General features: G+C 36.6%; 1 protein-coding gene across 8 annotated transcripts in view; it reads left to right on the top strand.

Moving 5' to 3' along the window:
• PNPLA8 (patatin-like phospholipase domain containing 8) overlaps positions 1-19,868 on the top strand; it is a 43,621-nt gene continuing 23,753 nt past the window's right edge. For 5 of the 8 annotated variants that reach the window (XM_010574041.1, XM_010574037.1, XM_010574044.1 and 2 more), the window contains exons 1-8: positions 1-17; positions 720-1,933; positions 2,786-2,935; positions 4,168-4,319; positions 5,330-5,424; positions 10,202-10,373; positions 15,276-15,333; positions 17,503-17,697. In XM_010574041.1, coding sequence (XP_010572343.1) covers positions 812-1,933; positions 2,786-2,935; positions 4,168-4,319; positions 5,330-5,424; positions 10,202-10,373; positions 15,276-15,333; positions 17,503-17,697 — 1,944 coding nt within the window. In that variant the 5' untranslated portion in view covers positions 1-17; positions 720-811. The other 3 variants (XM_010574038.1, XM_010574039.1, XM_010574040.1) reach the window with 3 other exon arrangements.

Raw genomic sequence — 19,868 nt, forward strand, 5'->3', positions numbered from 1 at the left:
CGGGCGCTGAGGTAACTGTAAGTAAAGGTGCTGCTGGCTGCTGCCGTTACTTCGGGGTCGGCCTGCGCAGGTAGTTGGGCTGCCGGGCCTCCTCTGGCGCTGGTCGGGGGAGCCGGGGAAGCCCGAGCTTGCCGTTTAGGCGAGGAATGGGTTCGCCTCTGCGGCGTCAGCGCAGCTCTTGTGCACCCTGGAAAACTCTGATCCACCCCAGAAACATCTTCGTAGAGCGAGGAGTATGTACTGCCCTTAGCTCTGAGGATAGGAACGTTTCGTTGAACTTGCGGTTTTGTACTGGAGCTCTGCTCAAAGAATTGGTGTCCTTTCTCCCCTGGGAGGAGTTCTGGAAAGGGGTGGTAATACAATGAAGGTTTCATTTGAAATTTGGTCTCTGCACGAGGTAGTTTGCTAAAGAGATGCAAATTTACTGGAAAGACCGGCAAGCAATTTTCTGTACGCCAGTGAGTGTTTTTGACAAGTGTTACATATTGCTCAAGATCGACTTAAACTGGCCTTTAAGGAGTAATGTGTTGAAGTTAAAATGTTGGGGTGATGCTACCACATGTCCTGAGCAGTAGATATCCCCATGAGGCTATTTGATTTGAATGTTTATCCGACTTTACTGAAAGAATAAATAAGGTGCATCTGCTTTAAGCGACTCTGTGATTCTGGTTTAACTTGTTACTGATGTGGGGTTTCCATTGTTTTTTTTTCTTTTTCAGGTAACACCACGATACGAGACTTATTTATTGAAATATATTTTCTGGGATGAAGTAGACAAGCAACATAGAAAAGGTGTAATTATTTATAAGTAATGACAGTTCATTTATCGTTAGACACCTATTTGTTCTCTATAATTAACCCAAAAAGTCTCTGGTGGAAGCAGAGAAACAAATACCCGTATTTGTATAGACCTAAAGTCTGCTGGAGGATAAATCATGCCATTCACCCGAGAGTTTTTCATACGAGCGAGCCACAGTGTAAATGGGCTAGAAGCAGAACGTTTTGGTACAACAAATACATTTACAGCCATGAATTTTTATACTACAGAGTTTCTAAACTTCTGACTTCTTCTTCCAAAGGACTTACAAAAGTGAACAATCGCATGTCACGAATTAAGAATACTATAGAATCTGTTTCAAAGGCAGTGTCTGGCACTCACAGTGAACTGGTTTCACGGATAGCTCGATTAAAGTCACACTCAGGTACTCTGGGAAAAGCAAATAAAAGTAATGCAGATGCAAGTAACATCCATGCAAATCTAGAAAATGATAAACAAGTCACAGATGCCAGAACTCAGGAGGATTGCAACAGAGGCCCAGCTGCAAAGAAATCCACTTGTGCAAACGAAAACTTGGAGCCTATTTTAGTAAGCGCAAGTGGCACTGATCAAGATACTGAAAATGACTCAGCATCTACTAAAACCCACCTTTTTCATGTAAGCTACTTTTCTACAAATTTTGGAGAGACTTACAACTTTGTAGCTGATCACATCAACTGGTACTTTAATAATTCTGTTATGGATCAAGAGAAAAAAAGGAATGGTTTCTTACGGGACTCTCAAAGTGAAGAGAGGAATAAGCTCGATTCATCAGAAAATACTATAATGAGTGAAGAAAAGACGGTGGATTCAGCAGCTACTTCAGCTCCTGAAGCAGAGACTCTGGGTGCTGAAAAGACAAATGCTGCTCTTCCAGTTTCCACTAAAAAAAGTATTGCAAACTTTCTTTCATATCCCAGTAACAGTGTACAAGCTTTTGTAGACAGTTACATTGGTGGGTTGGTTCCCAAGTTAAGATCTGATACAAAAGTTGTTTCACCAGAAAAGAGTAAACAGCTGGAACAAGAAGTGTCTGAGAAGGATGAGGAGGACAAAGCAAAAGAGGCTAAGACTGCAGAAGAGAGGGAGAAGCATCTGTCTCTTCAGAGAGAAAAGGCAAGTCTCTGTTTAGTGTTATTTCTTTATGTGTTATTTCTATGTATATTTTATACAAGTGTATATATACGCTATACCCACATATGTATGTATACCTATCTGTAAACTTAGATACATACACACACTTACATACTTAAGTGTACACCTATGTATGTACTTATATGTAAGTACATGTGTATACGTACACATAATGTTTATATGTGTATGTACATGTAAGTCCATATGTATCTATGTAAATAAGTATATATCTATCTACACATATATAAAAACTATATGAACTTATGTATACATACGATATGTAAGTTATGTGTAAACTTGCATATACATGTATGTACTTGTAAATAAGTATATATGTATACATATATAAAAATGAGTATACTTTTTATATAAGTACATGTATGTTTATGGTTTTATGTAAAGTGTGTATATATATGCACGTGTGTGTATAGTATATACATATATTTAGCTCATATATATGTAGAGAGAGAAAGTACATAAATATAGGTAGTAGTTGCTGCTGTTGTTGTAGCTGTAGTAATCTTACACTCCTTCGTGGTCCAGATACTATGATTTCAGAGTTGCCCTGAAAATACATCTGAGTACATGCTGACACATGTTTGTTTGGTGCATTGTTGCTGTGAGCTGCCTTTATTTATTTTTCTAGTAAACAGCCATACGGTTGCCTGTTTATGTTTAAGCAATGCTTAACTTGGAGCCTGTAGCAGATCTCTAGTACAATATGTTGTCCTACTTCTGAGAAGTCTTAAAATAAGTTTGGAATTAGTCTTGACAGATTTTACATATTTCTTACAGTAGTTTTATGTTATTTTTATAACTTTTATCTTTTTTTAGATTATTGCAAGAGTGAGTATTGATAACAGGACTCGAGCTTTAGTTCAAGCCCTACGGAGATCCTCTAATCGAAGAGTCTGTATCAGCAGGGTTGAAGAACTGACCTATCATCTTCTAGAATTTCCAGAGAGCAGAGGAGTTGCAATTAAGGTGCAAATAGTCTTTATGCTTAGACAAAAAATAAATATCTGACAGACCATTGACATAGAATAACATAAAACTTTATTCTGTGCATTTGTGGGCTAGTCATATTTTCTGTTTGTAAAGAGTACAGTGTGAATGCCTCTCTTCATAGCTATTTTTTTAGCTGGTTCAGATTTGTATGCAAACAATCAGTAGTTTAGCTAAAGGCTCTTAAGATTGCAATGTTTAATTTAGAAGCATACAGCTTGTCATGTGGATAGATAGTATAGCTTATTCTAGTGGTAGATGAAGGTTGTACACTGTGTTCTCTGTCGCAATTGACCGGATGGGAATGTACGGTACAGTTGATCTGCATATGCACAACAGTTTTTATGCTTGTTTGCATGCTTCCTTTGAAGAGAGATGACAAGAGTGGAATATAATCACCAAATAAGTTCATGTAATCTAATCCTACTCACTCTCTTTCCTGCAGTGAGAGGACAGGAGGTGGGTGGTAGACTATTCTAGCAGTACTAGCTAAATCATAGCATTTGTCAGTCTTGTGCCTTTTTCCACAAGATACGACAGATGTGTGACATAGATTGTAGAATTGCTGGAAAAGAGATCTTTGGGAATGGAGTGCAGGCCAGATGAATCATCCAGGCAGGGTACAGGTCGGGCATCCACATGAATAGATGTGAGTTACTTTATTATGAAAGAGTACATTCACTACTCCCATTTTGATTATAATACTCTATATCTGTGTGATAGTAATCGTACATTTAAAAATTACTCACTGTGAGGAAAAAATGTAATTTTTGTCTTTAATATTAGTGTACTTAGAAGGCATTTCCTGTTTTGAAGCAGTGTAATACTTATTCAGCAAAATCTGGGCTTCTAGCTATACTTGGTGTGCTCCACACTTGAGTTTATACTTGGCCAGTGTGACCTTAAAGTCAATAAAACTAAACTGCTGGTAAATAAAGGTTTCTAGCTATTTGAAACATGTACATTTCACCTTGGTTGTTTAATTCTGGTAGGTAGTTACTTCAGCAATGAGGCATGTACAATGTCATATTGAAGTCCTTTCTTTCCCATGTTAGAAAGAGAGATGGGTAAATACAGATTTAAAGAAGTTTTCCTCTGAGTTTAACTAATATATTACTTTTACACTTAAATGCCAAACTAGGATATTTAAGCATGGATTCTTTTGGTATAAACATATAGTTAGAATGAAATATCTTTGTATTTATCAATAGGAAAAATTAATCCCATGCCTACTGCGACTGAGACAGGCAAATGACGAAAGTCTTCAGGCTGCTGTTAGAGAGACTTTAGCTATAATTGGATATACAGACCCTGTGAAAGGCTGGGGAATTCGAGTCCTCGCTATTGATGGAGGAGGAACAAGGTAAGTCCTCTGGGTTTTTTTTATATACTTGTAGCCTTTTTCATACTGTACTGGAAATAAAATTTCAGTTACTCTTTGATAAGTTTGTGCCCAAAGATGCAATTTATGATTTACAGTTGCATTTGACTATCCAAGTGATGGACGTTATTTTTGCATGCATTTGTGCTTAAATTTCCATGCATTACTAGACCTATGACACTGAAATGACTTACCTGTTTAAAGTTGGCTACACAGTTAATTAAGTGCTTGGGTTGGCTCTTTTTTCTTTTGGAAGTAAATTAAATGTTTATTTGAGTTGGTCTGCTCACAAGTCTAATCTCAGAAATACAAAATTGGGGTGAAATGCTACAAGTAGTTTATACTCTTATGATTGTGTTGCCTTGTACTTTTCTGGAGGGTGACCTGCCTCAGCAGGAATGGTCTCATATGAAAGAATGAATAGGCTACTGGTGAAAGCTGTTCTATCCATGCTGTTGACTTATATTTCTTCTAAAACTAATGCTTTTTTTCTTTAATTTATGCACCACATGTCCTTAGTTACACATGCTCTAGTTCTGCATGAATTTATGCATCTACCACAATTTGTAAAGAGTAGTAGCAGAAGCCTGTTCATTAAATTTGAATTCTGACGTTTACTAAAAGCTGTGTTTATAGCCCCATTAAGACCAAGCTTTAAGTGCTGTGTGGTCTAGATGCAGCTAAAATCTATCTTGAGTCTACATCCACAGAAGATGATCATCCCTGAGCCTTTGCTACAAAACAGTATGGCTACAAAACAGTGTGGCTGTAGCTGTTGAGTACTATTTTTGATATGCCTGAGTATGTCAATTATATTTAGTATTCATCATTTCATTTTAATTATGTTCTGCTACTCTTTCATTCCCTGAAATATTCAGGATTCTTACTGTGGTAGTTAGTCATAATTAGTTATAATTAAGCAAAGATGGGCTTAATTAGAGCTATGTAAGATAAAACTACCATTGTATGTGAAGGGGATTTTTGTGTTTCAGGGGTTTAGTTGCACTTCAGACTCTACGGAAACTAGAAGAACTAACTGGAAAGCCGGTTCATCAACTTTTTGACTACATTTGTGGTGTAAGCACAGGTAATTGTTAAGCCACAAGTTGGAATTTTGCTAGCGGTATAGTAAAAGAACATCGGAGAATAAATGTAGATTTTGCAGAACTTGCCAGTTCCTGGCTTTGAGTGTAAGCTGGGAAAGTACAGGTGTGATTTCTAAAGTCTTTCTTTTCTTCTTCTGAATAAGAACTTTGGGTGATTCATGATACACTTTTAACTTCAAACTTTCACAGTTATTGAAAAAATGACAAATCACCTTCATTTTGCACACAGCTACAGATATCTTGGGTGTTTATGAGGCAGCATCCCTCAGGGACTGATACTGGGCAATAGTGTTTCCTTTCTTTATTAATGACCTGCACAGTGGGACAGACTGCCTGTAGCAAGATCTTGGATGATCTAAATTCGAGGAGATGGTTAGTATAGGGATGCTCTCTGTTCAGATTGGCCTGTACAGCCTGGAGAAATGGCTTGACAGGAACCACCTAAGCTTCAATAAAGCTGAGTACAAAGCCCTCCATCTGAGGTGGGCTGACTGGCTAGAAACCAGCTTTGTAGAAAAAAAATTGGTCTTTCTGGAACAAGTTTAACACGAATCATCAGTGTAGCCTTGCAGCAAAGAAAGCTAACGACCTATTGGCTTCTATGCACAAGAACGTACCCAACAGATTAAGGGTCTCTGTCTGGCCACTGTGTGTCTAGTTTTGGGCTCCTCAGCAGACCCTTAATCTGTTGGATATGTTCTTGTACATACTGAGTCAGTCTGGGAGAGGGCCAAGTAGGTGGTCGGGGGCTGGAGGCCATGATGTACAGGGAGAGAGTGCAGGGACTTCGTTTATTCAGCCTTAAGAAGAGAAGGCTAAGGGAAGGCCTTATTGCTCTTTCAACTAATGGGAAAATACAGAGAAGGTGGAGCTAGGCTCTTCTTGAAGATGCACAGTGATAGTAGAAAAGCCAACAGACAAGTTGAAATGTGGGAGTTACAATAAGGTATAAGGAATCACATTTTCCTTGCAAGGATGGTCAGACAGTGGAAGGAGTGGCCTGCACAGGCTGTGGAAGCTCCATCCCTGGAGATACTCAAAACTTGGCTGAACAAGTCCTGAGTAACCTGTTCTAATTGAAGCTGTTTGAAAAGGAGGTTGGACTAGATGACCTCTAGAGGTCCCTCCCAGCCTTAATTACTCTTGTGACTCAGTGATAAGTTAGTCTTCTCTAGGAAGTAGGGAATTCTAAAGCATAAATTTCTTTTAAAAAGGCAGTCATCTCCTTCAGAAATTATGCTAGACCAGTAGCAGCATAATGTTGATTTCTGACATAAGAGGTATGCTGTAGTTCAATAGCTCATTTGCCTTCAGAAATGCACATCCTTCAATTTTTTTTTGCACTATACTTATCTTCCATACAGTTTAATTCAGAAATAGCATTAAATGCAGATCACCATGAGTAGATACAATGTTCACGTTTCCAGACATTTGCTTAATAGGCTCAAAATAGTAGAGAAGAGGAGAATGCTTACGTCTGCTGGACAGAATTTGTAGGCACAATATAGTTCCCTGCTATACATTTTTAATAGTGTTTGAAAAAAATCCTTTGTTAGTTAATTTAGCAGTAAGTGGTTGTTTCTTTAGAAGATAGTTTCGCTACAAAACACTTCTCCAATGTCTGCTTCAATAATTTTAAAAACATTTTATCTTTGATAGAGAGGTCTGATGTTCTTAAATCAAGCCCACTACTCTGATTAGAACTAACTTAAGTCACTTGCCTATCGCTGAGCACGGTATCTGGGCATGGAAGCACCAGAAAATCTGCAAGCACGTACAATGCAGTGATGGCCGCTGAACTTTTTTTATGGGGAACTAAGTTAATGTAGATTCCATACCAAGTTTGTGCCTGTTCTGTGCAAAAATCCAAAGATGAAAACAAGGCAGTTGAGAGGAGGAAGTGCTATTGCCCCATGAACTGAGGTGGTGGGAATTCTGTAGGTGAGTGTTCTCTAGAGCATGACATGCTTTCATAGATGCACAGAGCACTTAACTCATTGAGGACACCTTATCTGCAGGTGTGCTGTGGATGTGGCTTGTATGTTCTTTTCACTGCTCATGCAGTCTCCAAATAGGTCAAAGATACTTCTCAATAGTGGTGCACTTATAATTCAGTCAAAGGGAGCAGTTTATAACATCAAGAGTATGTAAACAGGCAAAGTGCATGCTAGTGAATTTTCAAATGCTAATAATTAGTGGTATTCAGATGCATCATATGAGGGATTCGATCATTGACATACTATGATGAAAGGTTCTCTAAGCATATTGTTTTCCACTGCATTTTACTACAAAGACATCTGAATTGTACTGGTCACTTTGATCATCGGTTTTGGATGCATGTGAAACTTGCATCCAAACGCCTTGCATCCAAAGGATATTCTCCCAAAATATTCCTCCCAAGTTGTTAAGAACAGCATAAAGCTAATGCCCCCATTTATTCTCCCAGCCTTCAGTGATTTGCAGATGAGGAGCCTCCTTAAACAAAGCTGGCATCTCTTTGTGTTGATGATTTTTTTTGCCCATCATGTCCCTCCAGTTTTGAAATGCATTTTGAAAACCTTTCTGATGGAAGAAGTATTTTTTCAGTAGAACTCATCAATGACAAGTCAAGTCATGGTATTATAGAGCTGAAAGCATCCTTAGGAGGTTATCTCATTTCCCAAGGGAAGGATCAGCTGTGTGTGTTTAAGTATTGACAATTTTTGGACACTTTGAATCATGTCAGACCTCTTCAGAAAATCTGTGCTAGTGCTCTGCTGTCTTTACATTTGGGGGAAAAAAAAAAATCCAAATGTCTAATGTGGATCTTCCTGCTGCAGTTCAAATTTGTTTCCTCTTGTCCTGACTCCCCTGGAACATGGATAATAGATTCTTTCTTTCCCTTTGCAGCAGCCTTCTGTGCGTTTAAAGGCTTTTGTCATAGCCTGTTTACTCAGGCTTTCCTTACAGACTGATTTCCTTGACCTGTGATTGTTTTGGGGGGGGATTTTTTGTGTGGCTTTTCTTTTTTTCAGTTGGTCCACATCTTCTTTGAAGAATGTCGTTCAGGTCCAGATATAGCACTTCAGCTGAAAATCTTACTGGTACTGAATAAGGAAGGAATACTTTTATCTTTCAGGTTATATTCTTGCCTATCTTGTGTCGTCTTAGCCAGCTGTATCCCTGTGTTCTTCAAGATATGTTCCTTAGCCTCCCAGGTTTTATTTAGGTATTTTTTTTTCCCCCTGAAGTGTTGGCTGTCAAGGCTGAGATGGTGGCTGAAGTGTAGGAGTCTGTGATACAGAGCAGGATGTGATGGAAGTGTCAGAAACTTTTTTTACTGGACTATCTGATAGACCCTGCACTGTGTCTTTGATTTTGACCTTGCTCTCCTGTGAGCGTCTTGTTACCATGCAGCAGGTTTCAGCAAAGCCGTTTAATGTGTACCTTGACTCTGATATTATCTACTGCCACTTGTGTGCTGATGCGGACTGCAGTGTTTGGTGCTGTTTGTCAGGAGGTGAAGTGAAAATGAGTTTGCATTTGGTATGAATTTTGGCTCTTTGTCTTTGAAACTGTTCACCAAAATAGCAAATGCATGATATTGTAGAATTGGTGCTGGAGAGTTAAGAGGAAAAAGAAGGTAGCAGAGGATTTGCAAGACTCAGGAAAATGGTGTTTCTCTGCTGCTAGACATTTACCTGTGTTGAATACAGGCATTTTGTGATTTGGCAGTTGAGTAAGTTTCTCTTGATGAAACTTTGATGTGTCAAGTAGGCCCAAGTTATATTAAGCATGTGTGCTACATTTAAAAAAAAAAAAAAAAAAAGAGGAGACCATTAATCCACCAACACTCAGCTATCATGCTGGTGGGGTTTGTGAGAGCAAAAGAAGCTTGGAAGTCATGTTTCCTTTAAAGCCACCTCTAACTTTCTTTATGTAGTTCTTTCTGCATATATGCTTTATTCTTACTCTTTTTCAAGAATTTACTCCTTTTTACATTATTTTTATTTACACCTATTGCATTCATGTACAAATTTGAAAAATCATGTGTCCTAATTCCTGATGCTTAATTACATGTCTTCACAGTATTGCACAGTTAGATTTAAAGGTTGTATATGTCCCTTTCAGTTTAATATATCTAAGAATCATAGTGATGCATTAATTGTATTTTTCCACAGTCTTTTTAATGGTATTCTGCAGCCATGCTTTTTGGATACTGCTGTTTTGTTCCTACGAGGGTAGGTCATAATTTTTTTTTTTAGGTACACGCTAGATGGCAGTATGTATGAATGACTAATTATAAATGGTTGCAAGCAAATGTATTCCGAACTGGTCAAAACTCCCTTCTTTTTACAGAATTTTCCTAGAATTTTTCTTTACTGACTCAGAGTTTGCCAGAGAGCAAGTAATGTACCAAATATATTTTTAATACCACATCATAGATTTCTCTTGCTCATTTCTCTTTCCAAATAAAGCAGTGGATTTAATTTGCTTTCTGCCATATACTAGTTTGCAGGGATGAATTCTGCAAAATTAAATAATGCCATTTTTCAACTTCTCATAGTTCTGTTTTTGAAAGTAGACCCCTTCTATCTCGTATATGTCTTTTTAAAACAGTTTGTGACCTCTGAACAGGAATTTAGTGATATAAATGTCAGTTGATCTACCCTTTTCAAGATAGATACTCTGCTAACCTATGAACTACATTAAATGGTAATCCATCTTTATAATCTTACTCCAGGCTATATTTTACATTTCAACATATTTCTTTTTCAGGAGCTATATTAGCTTTTATGTTGGGGTTGTTCCATATCCCTCTGGATGATTGTGAAGAACTGTATCGCAAATTAGGATCAGATGTTTTTAAGCAGAATGTCATTGTTGGAACAGTCAAAATGGGTTGGAGCCACGCCTTTTATGACAGTGATATATGGGAAAAAATGCTCAAGTAAGTAAAAAATGATCAGGGGAGAAAATAATTAGTGTAATGTCTGAGAGGCTTCGGTTTTGTTATTGTTTAACTGGTAAGCAAATTCTTAAAACAACTAGAAGGGATTAGCATATACTCTCATTCTTTTGAAATAGCTGTTTTCATGTTTACCAAAACATTGAAAGCCTTTAATGTTATGATTTCTGTTTCTGGGGAATAAAGTAAGCCTTAGTGCACTGATTTCTGATTATATTCCTGTATGCTTGCCAGCTCTGCTTGATCTCACTCATTATAGATCTGCTACAGATTTTACTAGCCACCTGCTGTGCCTTTTTTCTTATAGGAAACATGGTGAGAAATGAAATAATGTGCTGTAGTAGGGATTTTTAATCTTAGCTGGTATATTGAGGGGTTTTGCCCATTGCCCCTTTCCTTGAAAAGGGAAATGAGCTGTAAGGGTTGCAATGAAAAAGTATCTGCTGTGTCAGAGTTGCCAGTGAAATGGTGTTTGTTCATAGATACGTATACAAATGCATTAACGGCTATTCAGAAAAAATCACTGGGAAGAATTATTGTATTACAAGTTTTGTTACTTAGTTTTATTCATCTGTATTTGTATTGCTAGTTCTATTGTTTATGATTTTTAGCAAACTAATGTTGTAGTTTCCCAAATAGTGTTAGCTGGCACTGCTACTGAAAGAACTGAAACAACCTTCCCTGAGAGCAAATGTAAAATGGTAAAAAGTTTCTTTGGTTAAGTAGTGACAAGTTCCTTTGGGAACATGATGAATGCGTTTTATGGGATTGAAAGAGTTTTTTCTAGACGTTATAGTGGGAATACCTGTCCTGCCTGAGTTTTAAGCATCTCACTTCTTTGCTGAAGTGAGGAGAGGGGCTTCCAAGCACTTCTCCTCTGTGCTTTTGCATATTTTTAGGACTAAGTGTGTTTATCAAATGAATATCATGTTTTTCGTCTCAGATATCTGGAGTTCCTCTTTTTTGAGAAAAGCGATTTTACTCTGCCTTCCCTCTTTTCCTCCCCTGTCCAACTATAAGAAGTCTTGTGAAAATCAGAATTACCTCATGAAAGTATTTTACCTGCCTTCAATTAAAATGCTGTTATTCTTTGCAGCTACATGTAACACATGAGGGAGATAAAGCCAGGCGATTATTATATTATCCATAGATTAAATTAAAAATTAAATATACAGGTCAACAAATGACTTTGTTGACCTAATTCTGCAATCTTGAAGGGAGATGCTATGCCTACATGACATTTTATTGAAACAGCAGGGATTCCTGCAGGCTTCCTTGTGGTGTGGAAGCCTAGAACTAAGAAGGGAATTGAAAGGTTATATAGCATCTCTTTATGGCAATAAGAAGGTCAGGTCTAACTTTCAGTCATTGCATGGGAAAACTGCTTTATGTTTTGTTTTAAATTTAAAAGGCTTACTTGTGCTGGGTGGGTTTTTGTTGTTTAAATGGTAGTAGACTTGTCAGCCTTGCTTGAAATAGAGACTATCTGTTTAAAATCTACAGGCATGCAATATATATTTAGCCCTACCACGATGCTGATGGTATTATTTTCTGTCAGAAAGTAGTATTGCTGAAAATAATTAAGCTAATGTTGCATTAGGCTAATGTTGCGTGCATTCATGGAGGCGTATTACAAATTCCATTTCAGAAAATGACAATTTCGCTTAACTAACTTTTTATTCTGAGTGCTGTAGGGAATTGATTTTATGTCTTACGTATATGCTTATTTTAACTCTACTTATGCATTCCTTGAATTACAATTTGAGGACTGGTTTTAATCAGTTACTTCTATTACTTTGTGCACAAAATTATACTTAACTGTACATCAGTCTATGTAAATGCGATATTGAATTGCATTTGTAAGAAGAACCTAGCTTATAGTTCCAAGTTTTCTGTTTTCTTTCGACTGTTGTTTACATATACAATTTTCTTCTTTCAAGTCTTGAGAAACTACTGGAGGAATTTGGTGAGCAGCTAGGGGTTTTCACAAGCTAACTAAAATCCCGTACTGGGAATTTGTAATCTTGAGAAGCAATCAAGCACTGTATAGAGGGTAGGGTAAAAGTTACATGTTCTCTGTTGGTAGGAAAATGGATAATGCATGTGTTTGGGATTATAAGCAATAATACTTCAAACCAGTATTTGTTATGCAAATTGAAGTATAAATTGAGTCTGTTCTCCAGTAACTAGATGGGCAACACATTCTGTACCAGTTAGTCACTCCAGATATACTTAACAGATTTTGCAGCATTATCAGTGAGGTGTTCTGTATCCTTATGGAGCATGCAATAAAAGTCTGTCCTGTAGGTTTGGTAAAGATGTCATAGTTTCCTGGTACTTTTGTTGTTGTTGTTGTTCTTAGAAGGGGGTAAAAGTTACAGTTTTGCCTTTCAAATTAAATGCTTTTTCTCCAGACTATTTGATTGCATGCTGGCTGTAGCCCATTAGAATGTTTCTTTAAGCATATGGTTGGCAATATGTTCTTCATAGCATTACTGAGATAAGTGTTGTAATATTAGTGACCTGAAGCAATGAAAGAGCAACATTTGTATAGGAGACTTGTTGTTTAGATGGGTCATGTCTAGAGGACATATGTCACATACAGACACAAACAAAGCAGATAAATGGAAAAATAGGATGGCAGATGAAATTATGTGTAAAGTAATAACCCATGAGTGGAAAAACATGCTTAGAGGTTTTAAATTAACTTTAATATCAAAAGTGATTTGGATGTTGTTATGGACAGTTTAATGAAACATCTGTATGCTTGTGGTCAAACAAGATGATTCAGTGTGTGACGGTTGGGATTGAAAATACAGAAAATATTATAATGCCGTTATATTAATCCATAATACAATTTCACTTAAAATACTACTTACAGTCCCAGTTACCCCGTTTTAGAGAATGCTTCTGTTACAAGGTTGGTAAAAAGTAGCCAGTGACCTAAAGACAACTCTCACAAAGGGATTAGGACACTCTATTGTTAGAAAAAGCAAACAAGTTAAAGCAATAATTTGAGATAATAAGGTATCTTGAGAATTACCGTTCTCCTCTTTTCTTCAAGAACAAGGGACTATTCAATAAAATTAGGAGACTTTCTCTTTTAACACAGTATGTGAATAAACTGTGGACTTAATTGTGTTGTGACTTTGCTAAAGAAAATAATTGAACAGTGAGGCTTGAAAAAGACATTTGTATAATACGCAATTAAAGTATTAATGCTAGCAACAAAACTGAACTAAATTTGGAGGTGATATTAAACTTCTCTTTAGACCTTAATGTCTAAAGTTGCATAGTAGTTTAAGGAATTTCTTGTAACTACTCTGAAACATCAGTTCCTGGCTTTCATAAGAAGCAAGATGTGAGAAAATAATTATTCAGTTTGACGGTTCCTATAATTAAGCAGTGGATATTGCTTATGCATTTTTTTTATCTTTATATTCTGGGTTTGGGAAAAGAATATCTAATACAGGTATTTAGGAAGAAGTAGATGTCAGTGATGCAAATCAGTAGATGTCTTTCATATCTCACCTCTGTCAATCTCATCTTTTATTTCTGTATATTCCTACTTCATGGTTCTGTGTGCCTTCATCTCTTTCTGTAGTCAATTAGTGAGTGCAGATGGCACTCTTCCCCTTCTGGTTGGTGACTAGAATTAATGCATTTATTGGAAAAAATAAAATAAAACAGCGCTATTGATGTAAGAATTGTCAGCAGCAGTCTTCGATCACAGGACTAGAAGCTGTGTCCCTTCCTTCCTCCTTTTCAAGGACGACATGTACACAGCCATCCATCAAGCAGATATCCACTAGTGGAACAGTAAATTGTACTACCTCCAAATACAGTTTACTGTCTACGTTGAGGACTACTGCTATTGTAACATTTAAAGCTTCTTTTATCTTCTGACCTGACTAGATGGATAAAGGTGTTGGTTTTTAACAGTAGAAGTGCTACTACCTGGTGTCACAGTAGTGTGAGCTATAGATGGATGATCTCTTAACAGTAACACATGGCATCACCTTACTTAAAAAGAGTAGCAATACTGAAAACTGTCTTTGCACAATAAGGTAGATGCACCACCTGTGTTTGTATAGGCTGTGTTCAAGGGGAGGAAGAAAACTTGCTGATTTAAATGAAAGCCGGATTGGAATCATTATGGATGAGCAAACGCTCCACAGAGTTTTATACCTTTACTGTAAGCAAATCGAGATTGAAATAGATGCTGATATGGGATTATTGGCAAGTATGCTGATATCTTCCAGTCTCCTACACTATGCTACCTCCTAGTTAGCAATTAGAACACTGACCCTAATGCTGATGTGATGATAAATTACAATGCTGACCATTTTTGTGGTTTCACTGTCAGTTTTATTAAAATGTATGCATATGAAAAAATTCTCCCTCAAAAAGGGATGTTAAATGCATACTGAATTATTGTTATGGAAGATTACATGTAGATGTTTTAACTTTCTTCTGAATCCTGTAGAATGGCATCTCTCTTTCCTTAGCTTTTGTTTTCATAAAGAATAATTTTCATTACTATAAAACTGCTTACTAAAGATGTTAATTTTTTGATTCTTAAATGTAGCAAAATACTTTGGTTTCTTCTCACAAAGTAGTTGAGTAATACTGATGTTTTATGGTTGAGTATGCAGTGAAGTAACTGAATCAAGACCTCAGTTGCTCTTCAGACTTATTTCCAACAGCATAGAAGGTTTGAAATATTGGTCCATTGAAGGCAACCATAGAAATCTGATTATTTAAGTAAAATCCAAGCATTGTTTCTTTTAAATGTAAAGTTCTCAGAAGTAAGGATGATAAAAATGCATGTCTTTTGATCATGCTAAACTGATGGAGCATTTTCAATTTTTTACTTATTTGTAGAGAAAAAATGGGGTCAAATCTTATGATTGAAACCGCAAGAAATTCCAAATGTCCGAAGGTAAGTACAGTTTTCTAAGGTAAATATTGCGTATTCCACAAGTACTTTTAACAGTTCTGAGTAAAAGTACTATCCCTAGAAGAATATTGGATAAACAGTATGAGTGTTGGTACGCTCACCAAGTTTCCATATGAGATAGCCCATGCTTTTAAAGGATAAAAATTTATTAGATTCCTAAACTTCTGCAGCAGTTTCTCATATTTTTATTTAATACTTTAAGTTAGAATATGTTTCAGAGATGTTAAAAGGCTTATAATCAGAGAAATACTAGGTCAACTTCTTGAAGTTGTGCAAAGTTTGTTTTTTCATATAAGAGAATTCTAGTTTCTGGAGATCCTGTCACATCAGCTGTCATGTGTATTATTGTGTAGTGAGAGAGCAGGGTTTCTCCTCACTTTATCTGGATTGCCAGGTTTTCTCCAGTCGCATTCGTAGGCCCTGAGCTCTCTACTCTTCCTGTATGATATAAAGGGCACCGATTAATTGGAGGGGTGTTATATACAGCAGCAGCACGAGAGTGAAAGATGAGAAGGCATGGGTATTTTATTTTTGGTGAAGGATAGGGTGTGAAGAAGAGAAATATAATAGCACATATTTCAGAACAATCTGTAATTAACAGGTGTTTTGGTGTCATAGCACTATATTCAATGCTTTAGTGTTAAATGGAAGATATTCACATTTTTCTAAACATAGAAACATGTGCTTGAGTGACTGCGTTCCTAGTCCATGTCTAAAACAAGGACATGAAAAGGCTGGAGTGGTATGTTGCTTTCTGAGAGAGAAGCAATCCTACATTGACTTGAAAGTTATCTTTGAACTGGGGTCTTTGGCTTCCTTCCATGTTCTTCAGTAATAAAATGTAAATATAAATAGAGTTGAAACTAGCTATTCCCAGTAATCACTTTGTAGTGCTGGCAGCGGTGGCACTCTTTACAAGGCACAGCAAAATCAAAATAAAACGTGCAGTTGTGTGCTCTGCTGCTGTTAAATTCATGGTGAGATGAATTTTTCCAGAAGGTGCTCAGCGCTTTCCAACTTAGACTGCATAATGAAGTGGAAGTGTATATGGGTATTACCAAAAAGAAATTCAAGCATTGGTTTGATAAATTTTCTATTGAATTTTCCAAAGTTTTTTTCTTACCGCTTCCAGTAGCGCTTAGAACCAAACCTTCCTTTTGACAAAACCAGGAAGCTTTTTCTCCATCAAGTGATGGAGTATGAATCATGCATGTGTTTTGCTTCTGCATTGTCATATAGAAGTTACACTTTTCTTGTTTTCTTTTCTATAAGGATGGCCTTATTGTGAATTAAATGATTTAACTTACGTATGGAAATGAATACAGTGATATCGCAGCATCACCTGCTAGTGCTGTTGAGTAATGTTTCACAAAAACACCCTACTCTGTAAAAGAGTAAACAGAATTGAACACTCGCTTGGCTGCTGGGTGCATCATCACTGAAAGGTCTTGCACATTCTAACACTCATGCATAACTATAGGTACTCTCACCTCATGTGATTATATCTGTAAGGTATAATTTTTTTGCAGTCATATGTTTTGTTTTATGGAAATACCATTTTGGCTTTTCACTTAGATTTACATACGTGATTTTGTTACTGACATTTGAGTGTCCTTACGAAAAACCTTGAAAGATTTATGTTTGATTCTTTTGGTTTTTTCTTTGGGAGAGAGTCTTCCTGCAATCCTTTAACTTGGGTTGCAACATTAAGCAGTCATTTTCTTGGAGAAAGAAATATATTGACGTTTCTAACATTCGTATTTAATGGCATGGTTGTATTGCTGGTTACAGACTTTTGAGAATGAACTACTATTCATAAAGGCAAAACATAGATGACACCAGCTTTTTGTTTAAGTATCAATGGATAGATATTGGTAGAAACAGAATAGCCAGTGGAAACAATTAATTTCAGGTTAAAAATAGCATTTTCTTTAGGGAGTTTGGGGAGGTTTTGTTGTTGGGTTTGGTTTTTTTTACTTTTTAAATTTTAGATAGGCATTATAAAAAAGTAAATAAATAATGAACTGAGTGGGATTCCAGAGACGCATTTAAGGTATAAATTGAACTTCATATTGTGGGAAGCTGTCATTCTCATATTATTGTTACTATTATCACCATATATAACTATTTTTGTTTCTCCTAACTCACTAGGTAGCTGCAGTAAGCACCATTGTAAACAGAGGAACACCACTGAAAGCATTTGTTTTTAGAAACTACAATCACTTTCCTGGTGTTAAGTCTCATTATATTGGAGGCTGTCAGTATAAACTGTGGCAGGCTATTAGAGCATCATCTGCTGCACCGGGTTACTTTCAGGAATATGTTTTGGGCAATGATCTTCATCAGGTAAGTTGAAATCATCTTCTTTAGGTAAATATTTTCCAGTATTATACCTCAGAAAAAAGTTGTCTGAATTTCTGAATCAGAACTAAGCAAATAAGTTGGTAGCAGAAAGGAAATCTGGGATGGATGGGGTAAGAAAGGAAATTTTTAGCTTGTATAGCCCTTTTAAAACTAGTAAGGGTATAGGCTTAAAAATCTTAGTCTTCTCAATACAAGCTTAAGCTCTTCTGCTGTTCCTTTCTTCTCTGCCTGGAAGGAAACCTTATATGAGTTGTAAATTGCCTCTGACTTCCTGCTTAGAACTGGTATTTCATTGAGCATTATTTCACTAAACAGATGGTGTGACTTAAAATCTAACAATACTGTAAAGTGTGAAAAAATCAAGTTATGCATTTCAGTGTTCCTTTTATTAGTGTGTAATTTCACTTTATGGTCTACTTTTAATTCTTCCATTGATAGCTTATTAAGCTCTACCCTGCTTCTGAGCTAGCAAAAAGAATAAGAGATGCCATGGCAGTAAGATTAAACTTGGAGGACAACTGCAAAAGAAATTTCCTTGAGGATAAAGCAATGTCTCCTATCAACAGTGTATGCTATTTTATTGTATTGTAGCTTCTGTTGGTGACCCTGATTAGTAAAGAGCAAGGCAAGTTAATTTCTTTAGTAGTTTTTTAACCATTGTGTTCTTGTTCTCCAGTGCCGCTTTATTGCTCTGCAGTTCTTTGAGTTTTAAGAGAATCCTTTCTACAGTACATATTAATTTAAAACTATCAGTATTGATTTTTAAAATGATCTGATGCAGATCTGTGGCAGAAGAGACTACAAGGGGTGACTGAACCCCAGACCTTCAACAAAGACAGCATAGGATTCTGTCACTTGAATCTAAAGGAAGCATCTATTACATTTCTGTCATATTAATTCCTGTGATGGCATTAGCCTTAACTACTAGAAAACAGTAATAGCCTATTTTGAGTACCTGGATCGCATACAGAGTTTCTCATGGTGTCCATTAAAAAGCTGTGTAATCTCTTTAGCATTGTAATGTGCATAGTAATAGTGAAGTTTAAGACTAACAGATAAATAAGGAATATAAGATGAAATAGTGAAAAAATCATTAGATTAAGAGATAATAAACAGAAACATTGATACAGAGAAGCAGCTAGAATTTAATCTGAAAAAAAAATCATACTTCTATATTTTGGATTAACATTTATAAGGAGATGGAATAATTATGTTCAGCTATGTATAAAGTTCTACCTGAGTTGGGGGGTGAAGGGGGAAGGATTGCTATGGAGGGCGGGATGGTGCTACTACATCAACCAGATTCTGAGAGTTCTTCCATTTTACTGTTTCCCCATTTTTGTTTAGGGTCTTTTTTTTCCCCCTTCCCCACGTCCAGCCTCTCCAGTATGCTACATCTCGTTATCCCTACAATGTTTTAATTAAATACTACCTGAAATAAGCAAATGAGTTTTGGGGTTTTTTTTAAAGCTAAAAATGGAGTAACACATAAGATATTCTAAGCCTAAGCACTGCTTGAAATCCTGAAATGTGTTCATCTTCCATCTGGCCAAGTAAAACTGGAAAGAGAGCTGCTTTAGCCTTTGGAGCTGTTCCAAGCTGCTCCTTAACTGCTTGAATGGGTCAGTGTTAAGCTATGTGAAGCACTTTTCTTCCTCTTCTCACCTTCCCACCCCCTCTTTCCTTGAATTGAGAGTACATCAAAATCTGTCTGCACTTCTCTATGAAGAATAGCTAAATAAACAACATTATTTTTAACTTCTATGCAGTGCTTAGGCAATTACTTGTCTTAACATTGTTTCTCAATTGCCAGACTTGGGTGAAATATGCAGTAAGGTGTGTATTCATTTCATCTGTATTCACTTTTAAGTCTAATATACCAGACTAGAGAATGTATGATTAGTGTTAATAGAGATCAGATCTAGTATTCTCAGACACACAGAGCTAGAATGAAGTCTAGTTCATTTTTCCTTACTCCAGAGCCTTTGGACAAAGCCCTCCCATCTGATCTTACCAACACTGTTTCACAAACTCACCATTCTTTTCTATTTGATGTATTTTAATTACTAGAAAGCAAGGGCTTAGGATGTGGTTCACCTTTGTAAGCCATAAAGAACTAAATATTTTTTCAGTACTAAAACTGTTTATTGTAG

This window comes from Haliaeetus leucocephalus, unplaced genomic scaffold (genome assembly GCF_000737465.1).
Source record: "Haliaeetus leucocephalus isolate CR32 unplaced genomic scaffold, Haliaeetus_leucocephalus-4.0 Scaffold406, whole genome shotgun sequence".
NCBI classification, from domain to species: domain Eukaryota; kingdom Metazoa; phylum Chordata; class Aves; order Accipitriformes; family Accipitridae; genus Haliaeetus; species Haliaeetus leucocephalus.